The sequence below is a fragment of the Pseudorca crassidens genome, chromosome 3 (assembly GCF_039906515.1).
Source record: "Pseudorca crassidens isolate mPseCra1 chromosome 3, mPseCra1.hap1, whole genome shotgun sequence".
NCBI classification, from domain to species: Eukaryota; Metazoa; Chordata; class Mammalia; order Artiodactyla; family Delphinidae; genus Pseudorca; species Pseudorca crassidens.
This window is the reverse complement of record NC_090298.1, coordinates 648095-666522: the sequence shown is the minus strand read 5'-3', so window position 1 is coordinate 666522 and position 18428 is coordinate 648095. Positions and strand designations below refer to the sequence as shown.

Sequence of the window (18428 nt, the reverse complement as noted above, 5' to 3'; positions counted from 1 at the left end):
CAGTGCCGGGGGCCGACGGGGCAACGCGGCGCCTGCGCAGAGGGACGAGCGGACGGCGGCGCTCAGGGCACAGGGGCCGAGACCTCCCGGCCGGAGGTAGGTGGGGGTCTGGGGTCGGGGGTCTTCACGGGCTCGCCTGATTTCTCCTTCGGTCCAGACGGTGTTCGAATTTTCTCGAGTTTACGGCAGTTTTGGGAGATGAACCGGTGCTCGCAGGTAACGTGGTGTTCGCCCCGCTTTCTCTCCGGGACAGAGAGGGAGTTCCCGACGTTTAGGGGTCCCGCGGGTCCGTGCCGGGTTCCGCTGCTTTATTAGGACTGCGCGTTCCGGGAGGCGGACCCTGTAGGTTACCGGGGGGTGGGGGCGCGGACCCTCCAGTTCATGAGGTCTGGGGGGCGCGAACTCCATAATATAGTTTACGGTGTCGGGGTGGGGGGCGCAGGCCTTGTTATTTATGGGATCGGGCGGGCATGAACCCTGTGGGGTGGGGCTGGGGGCGCGCGGACCCTGTCGTTTACGGCAGCGGTCCCCAGCCTTTTTGGCACCAGGAACCGGTTTCGTGGAAGATTATTTTTCCACAGGGTGGGGGGAGGGGATGGTTCAGGCAGTAATGCGAGCGATGGGGGGGGGGGGATGCGGAGCGACAGGTGAAGCTTCGTTCACTTTCCCGCCTCTCGCCTCCTGCTGTGCGGCCCGGTTCCTAACAAGCCGCGGACCAGTATCGGTCCACGGCCCGGGGATTGGTGCTCCCTGGTTTACCGGGTTGGGGGGAAGGGAATGCTGCTCCCAGACCTCCCCTATGAGGGTTACGAGCTTCACTACTTTAGATCTCTTTTTTATTCTGTGCTCGCCACAAGCTCCTTAAGTACTGAGCCTTTTTGTGTGTATGTCATTGCTTTATTGCCAGTTAGAATTTTATATCTTTAGGTGTTGAACAAGTATTTATTGAAAAGCCTGTTAAGAGTCTTTGAAGTTGAATTAAGTTTCTTTTGACTATATTTGCTTCGTCCTATTTGTATTTCAGTTATTTGAGACACATCTTCTCCCCCACGGTTTGTGAGTTGCTTTTGTCTGAGGTCTTGTTTTTTTCTTTTAATCCCATAAGGCTCAGTGCTGTGCAGCGCATACCTAGATCTGAACAAAATTTTTTGAAAGAAAAAAAGTCTCACGGCCATGTAGGTGATATAATTGTGACCAATGTGTTTTGTTTTTTGTGTGTGTTTAATGGTTTTATTATTTACTTCAAGGTGTATCTCCATGAATAACTTAAATGACCCCCCAAATTGGAATATCCGGCCCAGTTCCAGGGCTGATGGGGGTGATGGAAGCAGATGGAATTATGCCCTGTTGGTTCCAATGCTGGGATTGGCTGCTTTTCGTAAGTCATCGTTTTCCTAATGTGTGTTTTCTGGGCTGAAAGTGTGGCGCTCTAAGATCTTGGGCTTTGGAACCTGACAGATGTTGACTGTAAAAAAAAATGTACAATGTGAGAGCTATGAAGACTGTAGCCCAGGATACAGTCTCTCAGATAGCTGTTAGGAACTGCTCTGAAGAGGCAGGGGAGGAGCCAGGAAATACATGTGGTCCAGCATACGTCTGGGTAAAAGATTAGTACTTGTCACAGAAACCCAGGTGTGTCAAGTTAGTGACTTTAGTGCTTACCTATGTATGGGAAGATGCAGGAATTTGGGGTCACTGAAATTCTTTCTTAGTCATGTATCTTAACGCTGTAGGGTCCCATGTATCCAAAACACAGAGTGCATTCACCCTGAATCCCTTTCTGGCTGAACTTGTAGGTCAGTGACTGTGGCTAATGACTTAATCATAAATGGCGGGCAGCAGTCTTTGTTTACAGAGATGCATGTGTACACCCTAGTTTTTTCGCATATGGTACATTGTGCGCAAATTACCTCTGAGCCTCAGTTTCTCTGACCATCATAACTGCCTCAATGCAAGTGAGGGTTAAATAAGAAGATATTTAGAGGCATTTTGTGTGGAGTGAGTTCAGTAACTGTTAGCTCCCTTCAAGGCTGTACAGCTCTGAGGGGGGCTCCCTTGCTTCAGTTGCCCTCATAAGCACTGATGAGGCAGAATAAAACAGGCATAAAAGAAAACTGGTTTTGTATGTCTGTGTCATGTTTAGGAAATCAGTCTTTGGGAGGCTTCATCCATGAAACCTCTGCTCAGGCTGGCCAGAAATTCTCTCTACTTTGAATCGACTTTGTACCTCTTTGGGGAAATTACCAGTCACCGGTCAATTGTAATTATTCCAGCTCTTAGCTTATATGCCTACTACATGATGAATTTCCTGATGTTTAGGGGTTGGTTTTATGTTTTGTCACTGTTGCAGAAGAAGAAACTTTCCTCTACCCTTTTAAGTTCTTCTGGCTGGTCTAAGAATTAAATTGATATGAGACAGATTAACAGGAGAGAATCAAACAAGTTTTTAACATGTATCCATAGGAGAGACTCAGGAAAATTGAGAATGGCATAATCCCTCACCTTAAATACCATCCCAAGCTTAAGACAAAAGAGGATGTTGAGGTTGGGGAGAGTTAGTTACCAGAGGAGACTAGGAAAAGTGCAATCATCAAGGGTAAGGTTGTTATGCAGATATAAGCTCTAGCCTTTTCCTATGATAAGAGTTTCCAGAAATTTGGTCAGCCTCTTCCTGGTACAGCCAGGGAGACACCCTTACAAATGCAGAACTCCCGTATAAATGTAAGTGTTTCTTACAAAAGGGTAACTCCTACTTGGCTTTCAAAGTTTCTCCCATGTCTGCTGTTTCTTAGAAAATAACCAGTTGAAAATAATCCGTATGCCAAAGAGACATGTTATTTCTTTTTTTGATAGGTAGGAAGTGGATTTATTTAGAGAGAAACACTCCACAGACGGATTATGGGCCATCTCAGAAGGCGGGAGAGGCCCCAAATACGGAGTGGTTAGTTTTTATGGGCTGGGTAATGTCATAGGCTAATGAGGGGGAGGGTTATTCCAATTCTTTGGGGGAGGGGTGGGGATTTCCAGGAACTGGGCCACAGCCTGCGTTTTGACCTTTTACGGTTGGCCTCAGAGCTGTCCTAGCACCGGTGAGTGTGTCGTTAGCATATGCTAGCGTATTACAGTGGGCGTATAATGAGGCTCAAGGCCTACTGAGAGTCAGCTCGCCTGCACTCTTGGGCCTGGCTGGCTCTAGCCCGTCTTTGCCGCGCCCTGTGGCTGTGTCACTCCTTCAGAGGTTGTGCCCTGCCCCTTCCCCCCTGTTTCATTCCCCCGTCGGAGATTTTACCCCCATATTTCGGTGGGAAGCAGGGGGGCGATGGTCCGTCTTCTGAAGTTGCTTTGAGGCTGAGTAGGGGCATGGACCCCGCCTGTCGGGCAGTAAAAATCTCTAGGATGCCTGATCTAGGGGCCCCAGGAGCAGGACAGCTCCTTGTTTTCAGTCGGTACGGGCTGGAATCCTTGCATAGCCATTGTCTTGATGTGGAAGTGTTGTAACTGTTTCCTTAGCCTTCCCATGAATCTTCTCGATGGTGAAGCACTTTTTTGTAACAGCATCAGAGTACAACAATAACTATCTATAAATGACCAAAGACTTAAAAGGCGTGGTTAACCATCTGATTACATTTAATTTAACAGACGAAATAATCCTAGTTAAATGTTTTTCTTTGAGCGACCTCAGGGACCTTCTAAAGCACCCCAAAGTTAGCTGGAAGTCCAAAGAACTTTGATTAAAATTTGATACTGGGAAGTTTGTCAGAAAGTTTTAAAAGACTTGGTCAAATAAGGTCATAGGTCAGAGACAATACTTATTTCTTAACCAAGGTTAAAACAGATCTTGAAAGCAAATACAGATCCCTTTAAGGCGAAGTAACTCATGTTATTAAAAGCAGTCATTCAAGAAAACTTTGCAGGGAGAAACCAAATCCCGTCTTGCCCCAGCCCACTCCCAACAAAAGCCGTTTACCCAACTAAGTTTAATCCTGTCTTAGAGAATCTTGATCATGTACAACTCTTTTTATTTATTATTTATTTATTTATTTTGGCTGCACTGGGCCCTTGTTGTGGCACGCGGGCTCTAGAGCGTGGGCTCAGTAGTTGAGGCGCGCAGGCTTAGTTGCGGCATGTGGGCTTAGTTGCAGCACGTGGGATCCTAGTTCCCCGACCAGGGATCGAACCCAGGCCCCCTGCATTGGGAGCTCGGAGTCCTAACCACTGGAACACCAGGGAAGTCCCAAGATCATGTACAACTCTTTTTTCCAGTATTTTTTTTCTCACTCTTTAACTTCTTTTACTGAAAACATACATCTTTCCTTAAAAGTTTTTTTTTTTTCCCACTTCAAGTTACTTTTCTTGCTGACAGATTTGCAACATACAATAAGGTCTTATTTGACCTCTAGTAAACCTAGGTACAGCAGAAGTACTATACTTAACATTGATGCCTCTAAAGACATACCTGTATTAATCAAATCAACAAGTTTAAGCCTCCTTCAATACCAGATATTAATTTAATGTTGAATATTTCCTGGATTGCGTGAACCTGAAATTCATTCTGGCCAGTTTTATATTTCTATTTATATAAGCACTTAATATTTTTAAGTCAATTAAGTAGAGCTTCTTTACAAATTAATTTTGGTAATACTATTCATCTACAACACACATAGATACATACAAAGACACAAACAAACACAGAGACCTTATAGTTCTCATTTGAAAATTTCAGCCCTCAGTCAGGTACAACAAGGTAAAACCCATCAGTTACAAGGGGTTGGATTCAAATTGGGCTTCTGGCAGATGGATCAAATCAAGGTCACCTGTCTAGATGGCTAAACCCTTTTTTCTAATGTTTACAGAAAAGACACTTAGGATTTCTTTTCGTCCTTGACAAGTCAAGTTCCAAATTACCTACCCCGTTTTTGAAATTTGCATTTTATTTTATTTTTTATTTTTTTAACCCAAATTCTTTTTTTTTTTAATTTAATTTAATTTATTTTTGGCTGCATGGGGTCTTCGTTGCTGCGTGCGGGGTTTCTCTAGTTGCGGCGAGCGGGGGCTACTCTTCGTTGTGGTGTGCCAGCTTCTCATCGTGGTGGCTTCTCTTGTGGAGCGCGGGCTTCAGGAGTTGCAGCACGGGTCCTCTGCATTGGCAGGTGGATTCTTAACCACTGCGCCACCTGGGAGGCCCGAAATTTGCATTTTATTTATTTATTTATTTATTTTTTGAAATTTGCATTTTAGAAGGATGCTGGAGATGAGGGTTCCTGGAGAAGATCTGGTAGACATTTGCATCTTAAAGGCATAGGCAAGTGAGGCAAATGCCTCCTAGGATGACTTTGTTCTCTTAAGGCCAGAAGAAACAAGGTTTTTTCCCCCTAAGAATTGAGTAGCCGCCTCAATGATATCAAATGACTGACACACCCATTCACCTATGTGGCAAGGTTTTACCTTCCCTCATTTAGCTTAGGAGAGGAGAAGGCCTCCCCCCCAAACTCCTGTCAGGCCCCAAATGTCAGCTGTGGTTAGACCAGTGGCCCCCCATTTTGGTTACTGCTGGTTACAGGGATATTCCCATCCAGGTCTTAATTTAATCGTCACCAGTTGGATATTTCTGGCCAAGCCTAGAACCTTGATATTCTGCACTCCTACTAAGGCTTCTCTTGCAGCTCCAGATTTAATCTGTTACCTTCCGCTTCCGGTTAGAATCATTTGGTGATGAGGGTGGTTCCCTTGCCCCTTGAGAACCTTAGTAAGGCCCAAGGGGCCTATTTAAGGGTGGCATGTTGTGCTTCCCTACATCATACCCCATGGTTCTGGGTAGGCACTTAAGAATATGAGAAACGGGAAAAAGCTGCCCTCTGTCGCAGGGGTGCTTTTATTTTTAAATTATATGGAACACGTCACGAATTTGTGTGTCATCCTCCAGCAGGGGCTCTGCTAGTCTTCTGTGTGTTTTTCCAGTTTTTTGTTTTTTTTAAGTATATGTGCTGCCAAAGTGAGCAGGCAGTGGTACTTTTTATGGAGTGGCCTTGTGTGCCTGGATTTCTTAGGTGAGCAGCTTTGAGTAGAGAGAGTGGAGGCTGACGAGTAGCATTTATCAGCTTCATTTGTCTGCCTTTACTTCTAGGCCATGCTAGGGGGCTACTTAACACCCATATGTTCGATATGATTTCTTAATCTTGCAATAACACATTTTTGGAGAATCCTTACAAGAAAGCAAAGTTAAAAGTTTCCTCTGATCGCATTACCTAAGCAAGATAACCAAAAAGAAGAAAATACAATATTCCTCAACCCTTCTCAGGGACAAAAAGCATCATTTCAAAAGTATAAGAAAGCAGGAACTTCAAGAATAAAAATTACTATGAAAAGCTACAGAAGCTGGAGATGAGTCTGCAGAAACAAACGGAAAATGAAAGTCACCTCAGGGCCTCTCCCAGCCTCAACACTAATTAATTAATACGTCAGTCAGTGTAATACTTTTTTTTTGAATTTTATTTTATTTTTTATACAGCAGGTTCTTATTAGCTATCTATTTTATACATATTAGTGTATACATGTCCATCCCAATCTCCCAGTTCATTCCCCCACCCCTGCTGTCCCCCCTTGGTCCATACGTTTGTCCTCTACATCTGTGTCTCTATTTCTGCCCTGCAAACCAGTTCATCTGTACCATTTTTCTAGATTCCACATATATGTGTTAATATATGATATTTGTTTCTCTGACTTACTTTACTCTGTTTGACAGTCTCTAGGTCCATCCACATCTCTACAAATGACCCAGTTTCGTTCCTTTTTATGGCGAGTAATATTCCATTGTATATATGTGCCACATCTTCTTTATCCATTCGTCTGTTGGTGGGCATTTAGGTTGCTTCCATGTCCTGGCTATTGTAAATAGTGCTGCAGTGAACATTGGGATGCATGTGTCTTTTTGAATTATGGTTTTCTCTGGGTATATATGCCCAGTAGTGGGATTGCTGGGTCTTACAGTAATTCTATTTTTAGTTTTTTAAGGAACCTCCATATTGTTCTCCATAGTGGCTGTATCAATTTACATTCCCACCAACAGTGCAAGAGGGTTCCCTTTTCTCCACACCCTCTCCAGCATTTGTTGTTGGTAGATTTTCTGATGATCCCATTCTAACCGGTGTGAGGTGATACCTCATTGTAGTTTTGATTTGCATTCCTCTAATGATTAGTGATGTTGAGCATCCTTTCATGTGCCTCTTGGCCATCTGTATGTCTTCTTTGGAGAAATGTCTGTTTAGGTCTTCTGCCCATTTTTTGATTGGGTTGTTTGTTTTTTTAATATTGAGCTGCATGAGCTGTTTATATATTTTGGAGATTAGTCCTTTGTCCGTTGACTCATTTGCAAATATTTTCTCCCATTCTGAGTGTTGTCTTTTCGTCTTGTTTATGGTTTGCTTTGCTGTGCAGAAGCTTTTAAGTTTCATTAGGTCCCATTTGTTTATTTTTGTTTTTATTTCCAAATCTTTTCAAAAAAGATCTTGCTGTGATTTATGTCAAAGAGTGTTCTTCCTATGTTTTCCTCTAAGAGTCTTATAGTGTCCGGTCTTACATTTAGGTCTTTAATTTATTTTGAGTTTATTTTTGTGTATGGTGTTAGGGAGTGTTCTAATTTCACTCTTTTACATGTAGCTGTCCAGTTTTCCCAGCACCACTTATTGAAGAGACTGTCTTTTCTCCACTGCATATCCTTGCCTCCTTTGTCATTGATTAGTTGACCATAGGTGCGTGGGTTTATCTCTGGGCTTTCTATCCTGTTCCATTGGTCTATATTTCTGTTTTTGTGCCGGTACCATACTGTCTTGATTACTGTAGCTTTGTAGTATAGCCTGAAGTCAGAGAGTCAGATTCCTCCAGCTCCATTTATTTCCCTCAAGACTGCTTTGACTTAGTCAGTGTAATGTTAAGCCTCCCACTTCACTCGCCAAGTTCATTGCCCTAGCCATAGGCAGCAGGCAGCCTTTCCGAGCATTTGGTAGGGGTTTTCAAGATGGCAGGCTAGTGAGTTTCTAAGTAGCAGCCCTTAGGGCTGCAATTGGGTCTTTCACTAAGACGCAGACACTGCAGGTCATTGAATCATAAAAACTACCTACTCTTGTCAGCCTCCTTGGGAGTTGATGTTCAGTTTTTGAAGAAAGTAAAAGGGTGGCGGTACCATTTTGCTTTCTGGCCAGCAGTGTATGAGGGATCCAGGTTCTTGGCATCCTCAACAGCATTTGGTGTGATCACTATTGTTTTTATTTTGCTTGTTCTTGCAGGTGTATAGTGATAACCCCATTTTGGTTTTAATTTGCATTTCCATAAGGGCTAATGATGTTGGGCATTTTTTCATATACTTATCTGCCATCGGTGTATCCGCTTCCTTGAATCCTGTCTTTCAGATTCAATCTATTTTCTAATTGGATTGTTTTTTTAATGTTGAGTTTTGAGAGGTTTTTGTTTTGTTTGTTTTGCGTTTTGTTTTGTTTTGTTGTCACCACACAGCTTGTGGGATTTTAGTTCCTTGACCAGGGGTTGAACCCTCGCCCTGGCAGTGAAAACGTGGAGTCCTAAGCACTGGACCACCAGGGAATTCCCGAGTTTTGAGAGTTTTTACTGAGTTCTAGATTCTAGTACTTTGTTGGCTGTCTTGTTTTCAAATATCTTCTCCCAGTCTGTAGACTCTTACTGGAGTCTTTCATGGAGCAAAAGTTCTAATTTTGATGAAGTCCGTCTCATCAGTTTCTCCTTTTATGGGTCATGTTTTCATACCATGTCTGAAAACTCTTTGCCTGGCCCTTGATCGTAAAGATTCTCTCCTGTGTTTTTTCCTACAGTTTTAATTCTACATTTTACATGACAGTCCATGATCCATTTTGAGTTCATTTTTCTGTGAGGTACGAGACAGGTTTTGTCTCTTCCTTTGCAGTCTGTTGGCCTCTATTTCCTTTTCTTGCCTTCTCGCACTGGCCAGGAATTCTGGGACGTCGTTGGATAGTTCCTGATCTTGGAGGAAAAGCATTCAGTCTTTTCACCACTAAGTATATGTTAGCTGTGGCTTTCATAGAGTATCAAGACAAGGAAGGTCCCCTCTGTTCCTATTTTTCTGAGTTGCTATCATGAATGGGTGTTGTGTTTCTGTATCAGTCAATATGATCATGTAGCTTTTCTCCTTTAGGCTGCTAATTTGTTGGATTACAGCGATGGGTGTTTGAATGTTGAACCAGTCTTACATTTTTGAAGTAATCCCCACTTGGTCATGCCATGTCATTCTTTTTATATATTTGCAGAACTGTATTTGCTAGTATTTTGTTCGCATCTTCATGTCCGTGTTCGCAGGAGCTGTACTGAGTATCTTGGTGGGGTCCTCTTCTCCACACCTGTTTCACATTATGTTTTTTATTTCAGTTCCTGCCTTTGTCAGTTTCAGAAGTTCCGTTTGCTTTCTTAAATATTTTCTATTTCTCCGCTGAGACTTTCTGTATCTTTGCTTAGACTTTATATTACAATGGCTGCCTTAAACTGTCAGATGACACTAACATCTCTGTCATCTTGGTATTGGCATCAACTGATTACCTTTTAAGTCACCTTGAGATCTTCCTGACTCTTGTTATGAAGAGTGATTCCCAGCTGAAACCTGGGCATTTGCGGTATTATGAGGCTGTTCTTCATTCATATCTTCTTAGGCTGGCTTCTTGGACAGGGAGAGGTAGCACTGCCTCCTCACTCCCAGGTGGGAGTGGACGCCCAGGCTCCCCACTCGTCCTCCAGCCTGTTGACACCAAGGAAGGGTCCCCTGTTACTGCTGGGCAAGAGTGGGAGGTCCAGCTCCCCTGCGATCTGCTGATGCTTCCACACGGGAGAATCCCCACATGGCTTCCTCTGCCACCATCACCACCCCTCAGGCTTTGCCCACATGGATGGAGGTGGGTCACAGTGTCTTCTATGCTACGTAGCAGGGGCAGAATGGTTATTGTTTAAACGTTTTCTGTCTTGCTAAGCCCCTTTGCTAGTTGTTTGGCCAGAGAGAGCAGACTTTTGTTGGGGCTTTTAAAGGAAATCTGCATCATTGGCATTTCAGCTTTAAGTCTGGGATCTACAAGGCAAAGTGAAGCCCCCAGGGACTCACCAGCACGGTGTTCCTTGGGTGCCAAGGCCCCTCAACAGTCTGCCTGCCGCTCTCCGCATTTCTGGTCGTCTTGTGTTAGTTTTACATACGACGTCCAGGTTTTTTGTTGTTCTTAGCAGGGAGAATAGGAGAGAGTACTTCTCTTCCATTTTCCCAAAAGCAGGAGCCCCAGCGCTTTCACAAGCCTTCTGAGACTGAGGCTCGAAAAAGTTGTGTCTGTGCAGAGTCATGAGGCGGGACTCCCCGAACGGACCAGAGCTGGGTGTCCAGACGTCCGGTCCACCAGCCTGCACTCTGGTCTCCGTACCCGCCGGCCACCTCCTCGCCCAGCCTGTCTCCACGTCCCTGTGCCACCTCTTCCAGGAGGCCTTCCTGATGAGAGGTGTTCTGTGGTCTGAGGGCCGGTGTGTGCCTGGGTGTGTATCGTGTGAGCAGTGTTGCCTTTGGGTTATTGTAGCAGGACTGGCGCTCTGCTTCTGGCCTCCCGTCTGCCCCCTCCGCCCATGCCCCCTCATCTTCTCATCACAGCCAGGGTGCTGTCAGATCAGGTCAGTCCGCTTCCTGAGCGGAGTCTGGCTTTCCCAGCGTCTGCTCCAGCGTCTCCTTGGCATAAGCCCTGTGCCCCTGGACAGCAGCTCCTGGAAGCTCTCCTGTACCTGTTCATTCTGCCTAGAGGGACCTTTCCTGCCAACTCCTACTGGCCTTCCAGACTTTGTCCACATTCACCCAAAACTGAATTAGTCCTTCTCTCCTCTCTTCTCCATGCATACCTTTTGCCTGCCTCCAGGGCGTGTTGAGTCATACTATGGCCCCTTCTTTCCTGGTCAGCCCCAAGGAGGAGACAAAGATGGCATGTGCGTTGGAGTAGGAGTTGTCAGCTGGGATAGGACTAGGGGCTGCTTTAGTTGCGGGAGGACGAGTTTGGTCTCCTGGTTGTAGAATAGGGGCAGCAGCACCGCACATGAAGAGGCTCTCAGGTGCGCGGGAACGCTGTCCTCGCGAGGTGACGGCTGACGTTGTGGACTAGATGGGCTTCCCTGGGACCTGGGGAAAGGCCACACAGCAAGCAAGGACAGCACCTCGGGTGTTGATGGGAAGGGACCAGAGAGCAGCAAGAGAACTGGAAGGGGGACGGACGCCGTAGGGAGTTAGAGAAGGCAGGAGAGAAACGCGTGCGCCGCCTTGGCTGTGTTTGGAGAGCTGGGCATAAGTGATGCTTTAAGTTGCTGCTCTTGGTAACTTTGCCAGTTAGACTTGTTGGGCAATCCTTCTGTTTTCCAGAGGACTTGGATCTGTGCTGCGTTTTGCACGTACAGGCTGGACAGGTTACCATTGTGAGAAACGAGGACTCGGCGTAGCTGCCCCAACGTTTATGAAGTTACGGGCAGGAACGCCGGTACAGAACACGGTGGAGGTCCTGTAGCAGTGAAAGCCGCGCGCTGACGTTTATCTTGTTACCGGGACACACCGGCCTCTTATTGGCGGGACGGGGAAGGATTGGTGACGACACCCAGACCCAGGCACCTGCTGGCCGCAGGCTTTGTGGTTATCAGACTCCCTTTCTCTGTCCTTGGACTTCTCCGTGCAGCAGAGGCCGGAGGCCTGGTGGCTTCTCACTTTGGGGCAGAGCGAGGCATTACCCACCCCAGTTGCCTGCACCCGTCTGTCCCATGTTTGTTAGATTATGGTGGAGCCTCGTCTTAAGGCTGAACTTCCGACTCCTTATTTACATGACCCCCTGTCAGAACAGAAGCAAACACGTTGGGCTTCAGCTGTTTACTAGTGATGACCAGGCAAAGCTGAACACGCTTTGAACTTTACTCAGTTCTTAATAGCCTAGCCAACACTCTGTGAAGCACACTCACCCATACTCATTGCTAACCCTTGCCAATAGTATGCTGGGGCACCGTAGCCAGAGTAGGCACAGGGTGGTAGGCTTGGGAACAAAGGAAGGCAGCGGTGGCTTTTCTCAGCCATCAGACGTTAGGAGGAGGCTGAAAGGGGTCTCTGCAGCCTTGTTGTGCTTGTCTTTGGGGAGCCCTTATCTGATTTTAAGATAAGAACTTTGCAGTTGTATAGCTTCATTCAAAATGTTGTCTTTTTTGTACCTCTTGGGACTTAAGATTTTATTGAAGTCCCGTCCTTAGCTGCTTTATGTTTTCTGTAAATAAATACTATAGAACTTGAGCTTTGACTTTGCATCGTGTGTGTTTTCCTCCTCCACTTTCTTTGTGTCAGGTTGGATTTGGTCTAGGGAGTCCCGAAAAGAGATAGAAAAAGAGAGGGAAGCATACCATCAGAGAACAGCTGCCTTCCAGCGGGACCTCGAAGCCAAGTACCGCGCCACGATCTCAGAAAGTCGGCGGGCCGTGGCACAGTTGTCCCTGGAACTTGAAAAGGAACAAAACAGAACGACTAGCTACCGAGAAGCCCTCATCTCTCAGGGGCGCAAGATGGTAGAAGAGAAGAAGCTTCTGGAACAGGAGCGGGCTCGGGCCCTGCAGGAGAAGGGGCAGCCCTTGCGGAGCGTGTACCTGAGCTACCTGGGCAAGGAGGAGGAGTGGCAGCGGAGGGCCAGGCTTCTGCTGAGAGACTTCGAGGACGCTCTCACGGAAAGACAGAGCGTCTACTGCAGTCTGCTTCTCCCTCGCCACAAGCGGCTGGAGATCGAGAAGAGCCTGCTGGGCCGAGCGTCCACCGACCCAGTTGCTGCTGACCTAGAGATGGCAGCTGGCCTGACCGACATATTCAAGCACGACACGTACTGTGGTGACATCTGGAACACCAACAAGCGCCGAAATGGGAGGCTTATGTGGCTGTATCTCAGATACTGGGAACTACTGGTCGAACTGAAAAAGTTTAAGAGCGTAGAGAGAGCCATACTGGAAAAGTAAGACGGGGGTGAATGGCTCAGCGTCAGACTGTTGTGTGTTCTGGGTTATCCGATGCTTTCCTTCTGCCAGCACTCCCTGTGTTGTGGCCACGCATGCACACGGCCACCTCTCAGCAGGGGCCTTCCACTCCCACCACCCTCCGAGCAGGACGGCGAGGCCTCAGGAGACTCTCCGTCCCCCTCAGCGGCTAAGGACGCAGTCTCTCAGAAGCGTGTTCTAAGCCGTCAATATTTTATTCAGCGGAACAGGATAACCTCATAGCTTTAGGGAAAAATTGTTTCTAAGAATGTGAAATATAATACTCATCCTTACTGTAAGTCGTTTTTTTGTCTGTTTTTATCACTCCCTAAATAAATTCTTTTTTTCCTCAAATTATTGTTCTCTCTCCTAAAATTACAGTTAGAAGTTGTCAGGTAGTGGATAGAACTGCCTAATAGATGAGAAAGGAAGGTAGTGATACCGTCAAGGTTTTGTGGTGTTTTGACGCTCTTTCCCGCCAAAGGGGAAAAAGTGTTTCTTATTTCCAGTTGATACCCTTGTGTGTGTTTATAAGCAATGACATATGATTAAAACACCTCAATTTAAAAGCAACAGTGCCACTTTTTATGTGTGTAATTCCTTACTCTTTACATTTTTAAACAGATTATCTCAATTTTTACTGCAAACTTAGACCCATTTTCCATAAAGTTAATATGACTTGGCCTTTGCGCACTTTACGCACATCACTCACGTCACCTTGACCCCTAGTGCTGTGCCCTGAGCACTGTTCTTACCCTTGGGCTCCGGGTCCCCAAGGCCACCCCACACTTGCTCAGGACTCAGCACATGGTTGTACTCACAGCTGAGACTCAAGGGACAGGCACATGGGCAACGCGGGGAGACAAGGTGCAGCTTCCAGTTCCCTCCCAGGGGTCACACGGCCATGCGGACGCTCTTCAGAAACAGCGTCCGGGGTTTCTGCGGAGGGCTGGTCACACAGGCACCCTCTGCCTGGCACAGGCCCAAATTCCAAACTCCCAGAGGAAAGCAGGTGTCCAAGCTGTTGGCAGGGTTTGGTCGCAGTGATCCACTCTTACCAGTTGATGGTGGAGGGAACCGTCCCAAATCCAGGTCCCAGATGCCAGCCGAGGGCCGACCTGTCAGCAGGCCTCTCAGGCCCACGGTCTCAGGCCTGTGGTGTGAGCCCTTCTCCGCAGCCCTCACTCTACAGGTGAGGGGTGGGAAGTCAACCTGCCCGAGGTCACACAGGTGGTCCTGGAGCTAGTATGAACCCAGGCAGCTTGGCTTCAGAACTGCCCTGATCCATGTGAAACCAGGTCCTTTTCGAGTGACTGAGCGGGTTTTCTGGGCTGATGCCAAAAGTGCTCTTCCCCGCCTGGCATACGACAAAAATAGCTGTCCTGCTTCCCTAGACATCAGGGCTTTGGTAGCAAACAACAGGGGTCAGTTCTGCTACTTACACAGTTAGGGGGCATTTGTTTTAAGGCTACCTTGTGGCACCTCAGGGCAAGGATGGAGAGTGATGGCCGGACCTCAGAGGAGAGCCAGAAATGGCTAGAAACCAACACTGGGAACCTTGCAGTAATGACCTGGCCTCAGATGTCTGCGTGTCTGTTTAATCTTCTCTCCCTGCAAACCAGCTTTCTCTCCCCGGGCCCCATGGTGAGAACAGCTGCCTTGTTCTACTCCCGTGTGTGGCAAAGCCTGGGAACCACTGGGTTGTGCTGTGCCGTGGCTTGTGAGCGCAGTGGGAGCAGAGAACCGAGAAAGCGGGGCTCAGACGCCAGCCACTGGCTCGGGCGCTCCGAAGGAGGCGGCAGGCCCTCCAGCAGATCGAGGATTTGCGCTCACCCGTGGGATTGCCAGCGGCTGGTGGAGAGAGAAGGGGATTCCTGGGATCTAGCGGGTGGCAGCTGATGAGAGAGGGAGCTGCAGGCTGACGTCTCCGGGTCTCTGGACACGGCCACTGCACAGAGGGTCTGCTGGGCCTGCAGGTGTCTCCTAGTCTCTGAGTATATAATTGGAAAGAACCGTCTGGAACAAGAGTTGCTAAGGTAGGAAAGAAAAGTGGAAGTCCCTGAATCTGCATCCCCTCCTTGCCAGGATGGTCAACAGGAAGCACTGCTGAATTCCTGGAGGAAGTGCAATGATAAGTCCACCACAGGGGACGAGGGGAGGCGAAGACGGTGGTCCCAGAGTGTCCATCGTGGTCCCCATCATGTCCCCATTCAATGCGACTTCTGGCCCCTGGGAAGACCAGGTAGGTTTGTGCAGATGATAGCCCGCCCAGGCTCACCGGGAGGAGCCCAGTCAAGTTTGCCGTGTGGCATATTCACGCCCTCCTGGCCCTTGGCACTCTGTTCTGCTCTTCACCTGCTGAGCGTGTTTCCTTTTCCCAGTTTGCCTTTGCGTGAGAGCCACGCCGTCTGCAGCACGAGAAGCACAGGAACGCTCCTGGGCCCTGACAGATGCCCACGACTGCATTCGCAGCCAACGTCACCTTGGGCATCCTCAGGGCCACCAGTCTCGGGCTGGGCAGGTACAGGTGAAACCCATCGTGGCTGCAAGTGGCACATTCAGTGTTGGGGCTGAGCGGGTCCACAGGAACAAGTGAATTACATGCACTGGGGTGAGTGGGAGGCGTGGTCCCACTTGGGCTGCTCCGTGTGCCTCAGAATTGCTCCGACGAGCCTCCCAGCCTCTCCAGCTTCACAAGAATGGGTTATTCCTCAGCGTGGGGCGGGGGCTGTCAGGGACATTCTCCACTAGTAGACACCTGTGTGCCCAGCCCTGCCCCAAATTTCAGGTCCTGGGTCACCGCAGCATCCCTGGGCTCTTCTCCACCACAGCTGCTGGGCCCAGCCATGCCCATGCTGGGTCCTACCTGCTGACCACCCAGAGGCTGGGTCTCATCAAGAAAATTCCACAGACACAAACAGCAGAAGCTACTCTACTCTTTAGAGTTAAAATCAAACCATTTCCAAATTTTGCCCTGTGCCTACTCTCTTTCCAAGAGCTTCTTGCAATAGCAAAGTCCATGTGGCTGAAACAGGGTTCCAGCATAACACAGCTAAGGAGATATGCAGAGGTGAGCAAAGAAGGCAGAGCCCAAGAGCACAGGGAGGTAGAAGCCACCACGTCCCTCCTTGCTCCTGCCCACCTGGTGGCGTCTCTCCTCTCCTGAAGGCCCAGTAGGAAGGTTACTGCCTTCCTCAGCAGGCAGATCCTGAGAGGACTTTCACTCCATTGTGGGGGGAAAGGCACGGGCCATACCTGGGGGAGGGGCTGGCACAGGAGCACCTGCAACGGGGACGTACCTGCGGAGACGGCAGCATGGCGTTGGACCTGAGGGCAAAGCCCACTCACAGGGTGATGCAAACCCCCAATGACCACTTGGGTGGTTCTAGTGTGAGGAGCATTTGGCCACATCAGGCAGTAGCCACTCTTGAGAAAATGTTTTCTTTTCAGACACTTACATCCTTTTTAAAATTCTGAATTACATTAAAATGTCATTTGAGTAATCAAAAACCTTCCAACAAACAAAAGTCCAGGACCAGATGGCATCACTGGTGAATTCTACCAAACATTCAAAGAAGAATTAATACCAATCCTTCTCAAACTTCCAAAAGAGAGAAGAGGGAGTTTTCCAAACTCATTTTACGAGGTCAGCATTACCCTGATACCAAAACCAGATAAAGATGCCGAAAGAAAAGACAATTACAGGCCAATATCCCTGATGAACACAGATGCAGAAATCCTCAACAAAATACTAGCAAACCAAATTCAACAATACATTAAAAGCATCATATATCATGAGCAAGTGAGATTTATCCCAGGGATGCAAGGATGGCTCAATACCACAAATCAGTCAATGTGATATACCACATTAACAAATTGAAGAATTTGAAAATCATATGATCGCTTCAATGAATGCAGAAAAGTCATTTGGCAAAATTCAACACCCATGTATAATAAAAACTCACGACAAAGTGGCTATGGAGGGAACGTACCTCAACATAATAAAGGCCATATATGACAATCCCCTAGCTAATATCACACTCAACGGTGAAAAGTGGAAAGCATCCCCTCTTAAGATCAGGAATAAGACAAGGATGCCCACTCTCACCACTTTTATTCAACAGCATTGGAATTCCTAGCCACAGCAATCAGAAAAGAAAAAGAAATAAAAGGAATCCAAATTGGAAAGGAAGAAGTAAAACTGTCACTATTCGCAGATGACAATACTATATACAGAAAACTCTAAGGGCTCCATCAAAAAACTGTTATAACTAATAAATTTAGTAAATTTGCAGGATACAAAATGAATACACAAAAATCTGTTGCATTTCTATACACTAGTAATGAAATATCAGAAAGAGAAATTAAGAAAACAATCCCATTTACAACTGCATCAAAAATTCTGAATAAATTTAACCAAGGAGATGAAAGACCTGTATGTTGAAAAGTACAAGACATTAATGAAACAAACTGAAGAAGACACAAATAAGTGGAAAGTCATTCTGTGCTCATGGATTGTTAGAATTAATATTGTGAAAATGTCCATCCTACCCAAAGCAATATACAGAGTCAATGCAATCCCTATCAAAATTCTAATGGCATATTTCACAAAAATAGAACAAAAAAATCCTAAAATTTGTATGGAACCATAAAAGACCCTGAATGGCCAAAGCAATCTTGAGAAAGAAGAACAAAGCTGGAGGGCTTCCCTGGTGGCACAGTAGTTGGGAGTCTGCCTGCCGATGCAGGGGACGTGGGTTCGTGCCCCGGTCCGGGAAGATCCCACATGCCGTGGAGCGGCTGGGCCCGTGCACCATGGCCGCTGAGCCTGCGCGTCCGGAGCCTGTGCTCCACAATGGGAGAGGCCACGGCAGTGAGAGGCCCACGTACTGCAAAAACAAAAACAAAACAAAAACAAAACAAACAAAAAAGAACAAAGCTGGAGGCATCACATTCCCTGATTTCAAACTATATTACAAAGCAGTAGTCATTAAAACATTATGGTACTGGCATAAAAACAGACACATAGATCAATGGAACAGAATAGAGAACCCAGAAATAAATCCATGCATAGATGGTCAATTAATTTACAGCAAAGGAGCCAAGAATATACCATGGGGAAAGGACCCTCTCGTCTATAAATGGTACTAGAAAAACTGGACAGCCACGTGCAAAAGGATGAAACCGGGCCACTATCTTATAACACACATAAAAAGTTAACTCAAAAATGGTGGCGCAGTGGTTGAGAGTCCGCCTGCCGATGCAGGGGACACAAGTTCGTGCCCCGGTCCAGGAAGATCCCACATGCCGTGGAGTGGCTGGGCCCGTGAGCCATGGCCGCTGAGCCTGCGCGTCCGGAGCCTGTGCCCCGCAACAGGAGAGGC

The 18428-nt window shown here is 47.1% G+C and overlaps 1 protein-coding gene and 1 non-coding gene across 3 annotated transcripts; one reads left to right on the top strand and one right to left on the bottom strand.

The window, feature by feature from the left end:
* Positions 1-11: 11 nt before the first annotated feature.
* On the top strand, positions 12-13617 carry CCDC127 (coiled-coil domain containing 127). Of its 2 annotated transcripts, none has more exons than XM_067730279.1 (3): positions 12-96; positions 1248-1378; positions 12371-13617. In XM_067730279.1, exons 2-3 carry the CDS (start codon positions 1258-1260, stop codon positions 13024-13026), a joined length of 777 nt encoding a protein of 258 aa, XP_067586380.1. In that variant the 5' UTR covers positions 12-96; positions 1248-1257; the 3' UTR covers positions 13027-13617. The 2 variants fall into 2 exon arrangements, with proteins under 2 accessions (XP_067586380.1, XP_067586381.1); XM_067730280.1 differs by having other exon boundaries at positions 78-216.
* On the bottom strand, positions 5882-5992 carry LOC137222849 (U6 spliceosomal RNA). Its single transcript, XR_010942633.1, has one exon. It is a non-coding gene; the product is annotated as a U6 spliceosomal RNA (small nuclear RNA).
* Positions 13618-18428: the final 4811 nt, after the last annotated feature.

Bases quoted from the DNA above. Each gene is read 5' to 3' on its own strand.
- CCDC127 (XM_067730279.1), top strand. From the start codon at position 1,258: ATGAATAACTTAAATGACCCCCCAAATTGGAATATCCGGCCCAGTTCC. The intron at 1,379-12,370 runs GTAAGTCATCGT...TCTTTGTGTCAG, and splicing joins GCTGGGATTGGCTGCTTTTC to GTTGGATTTGGTCTAGGGAG.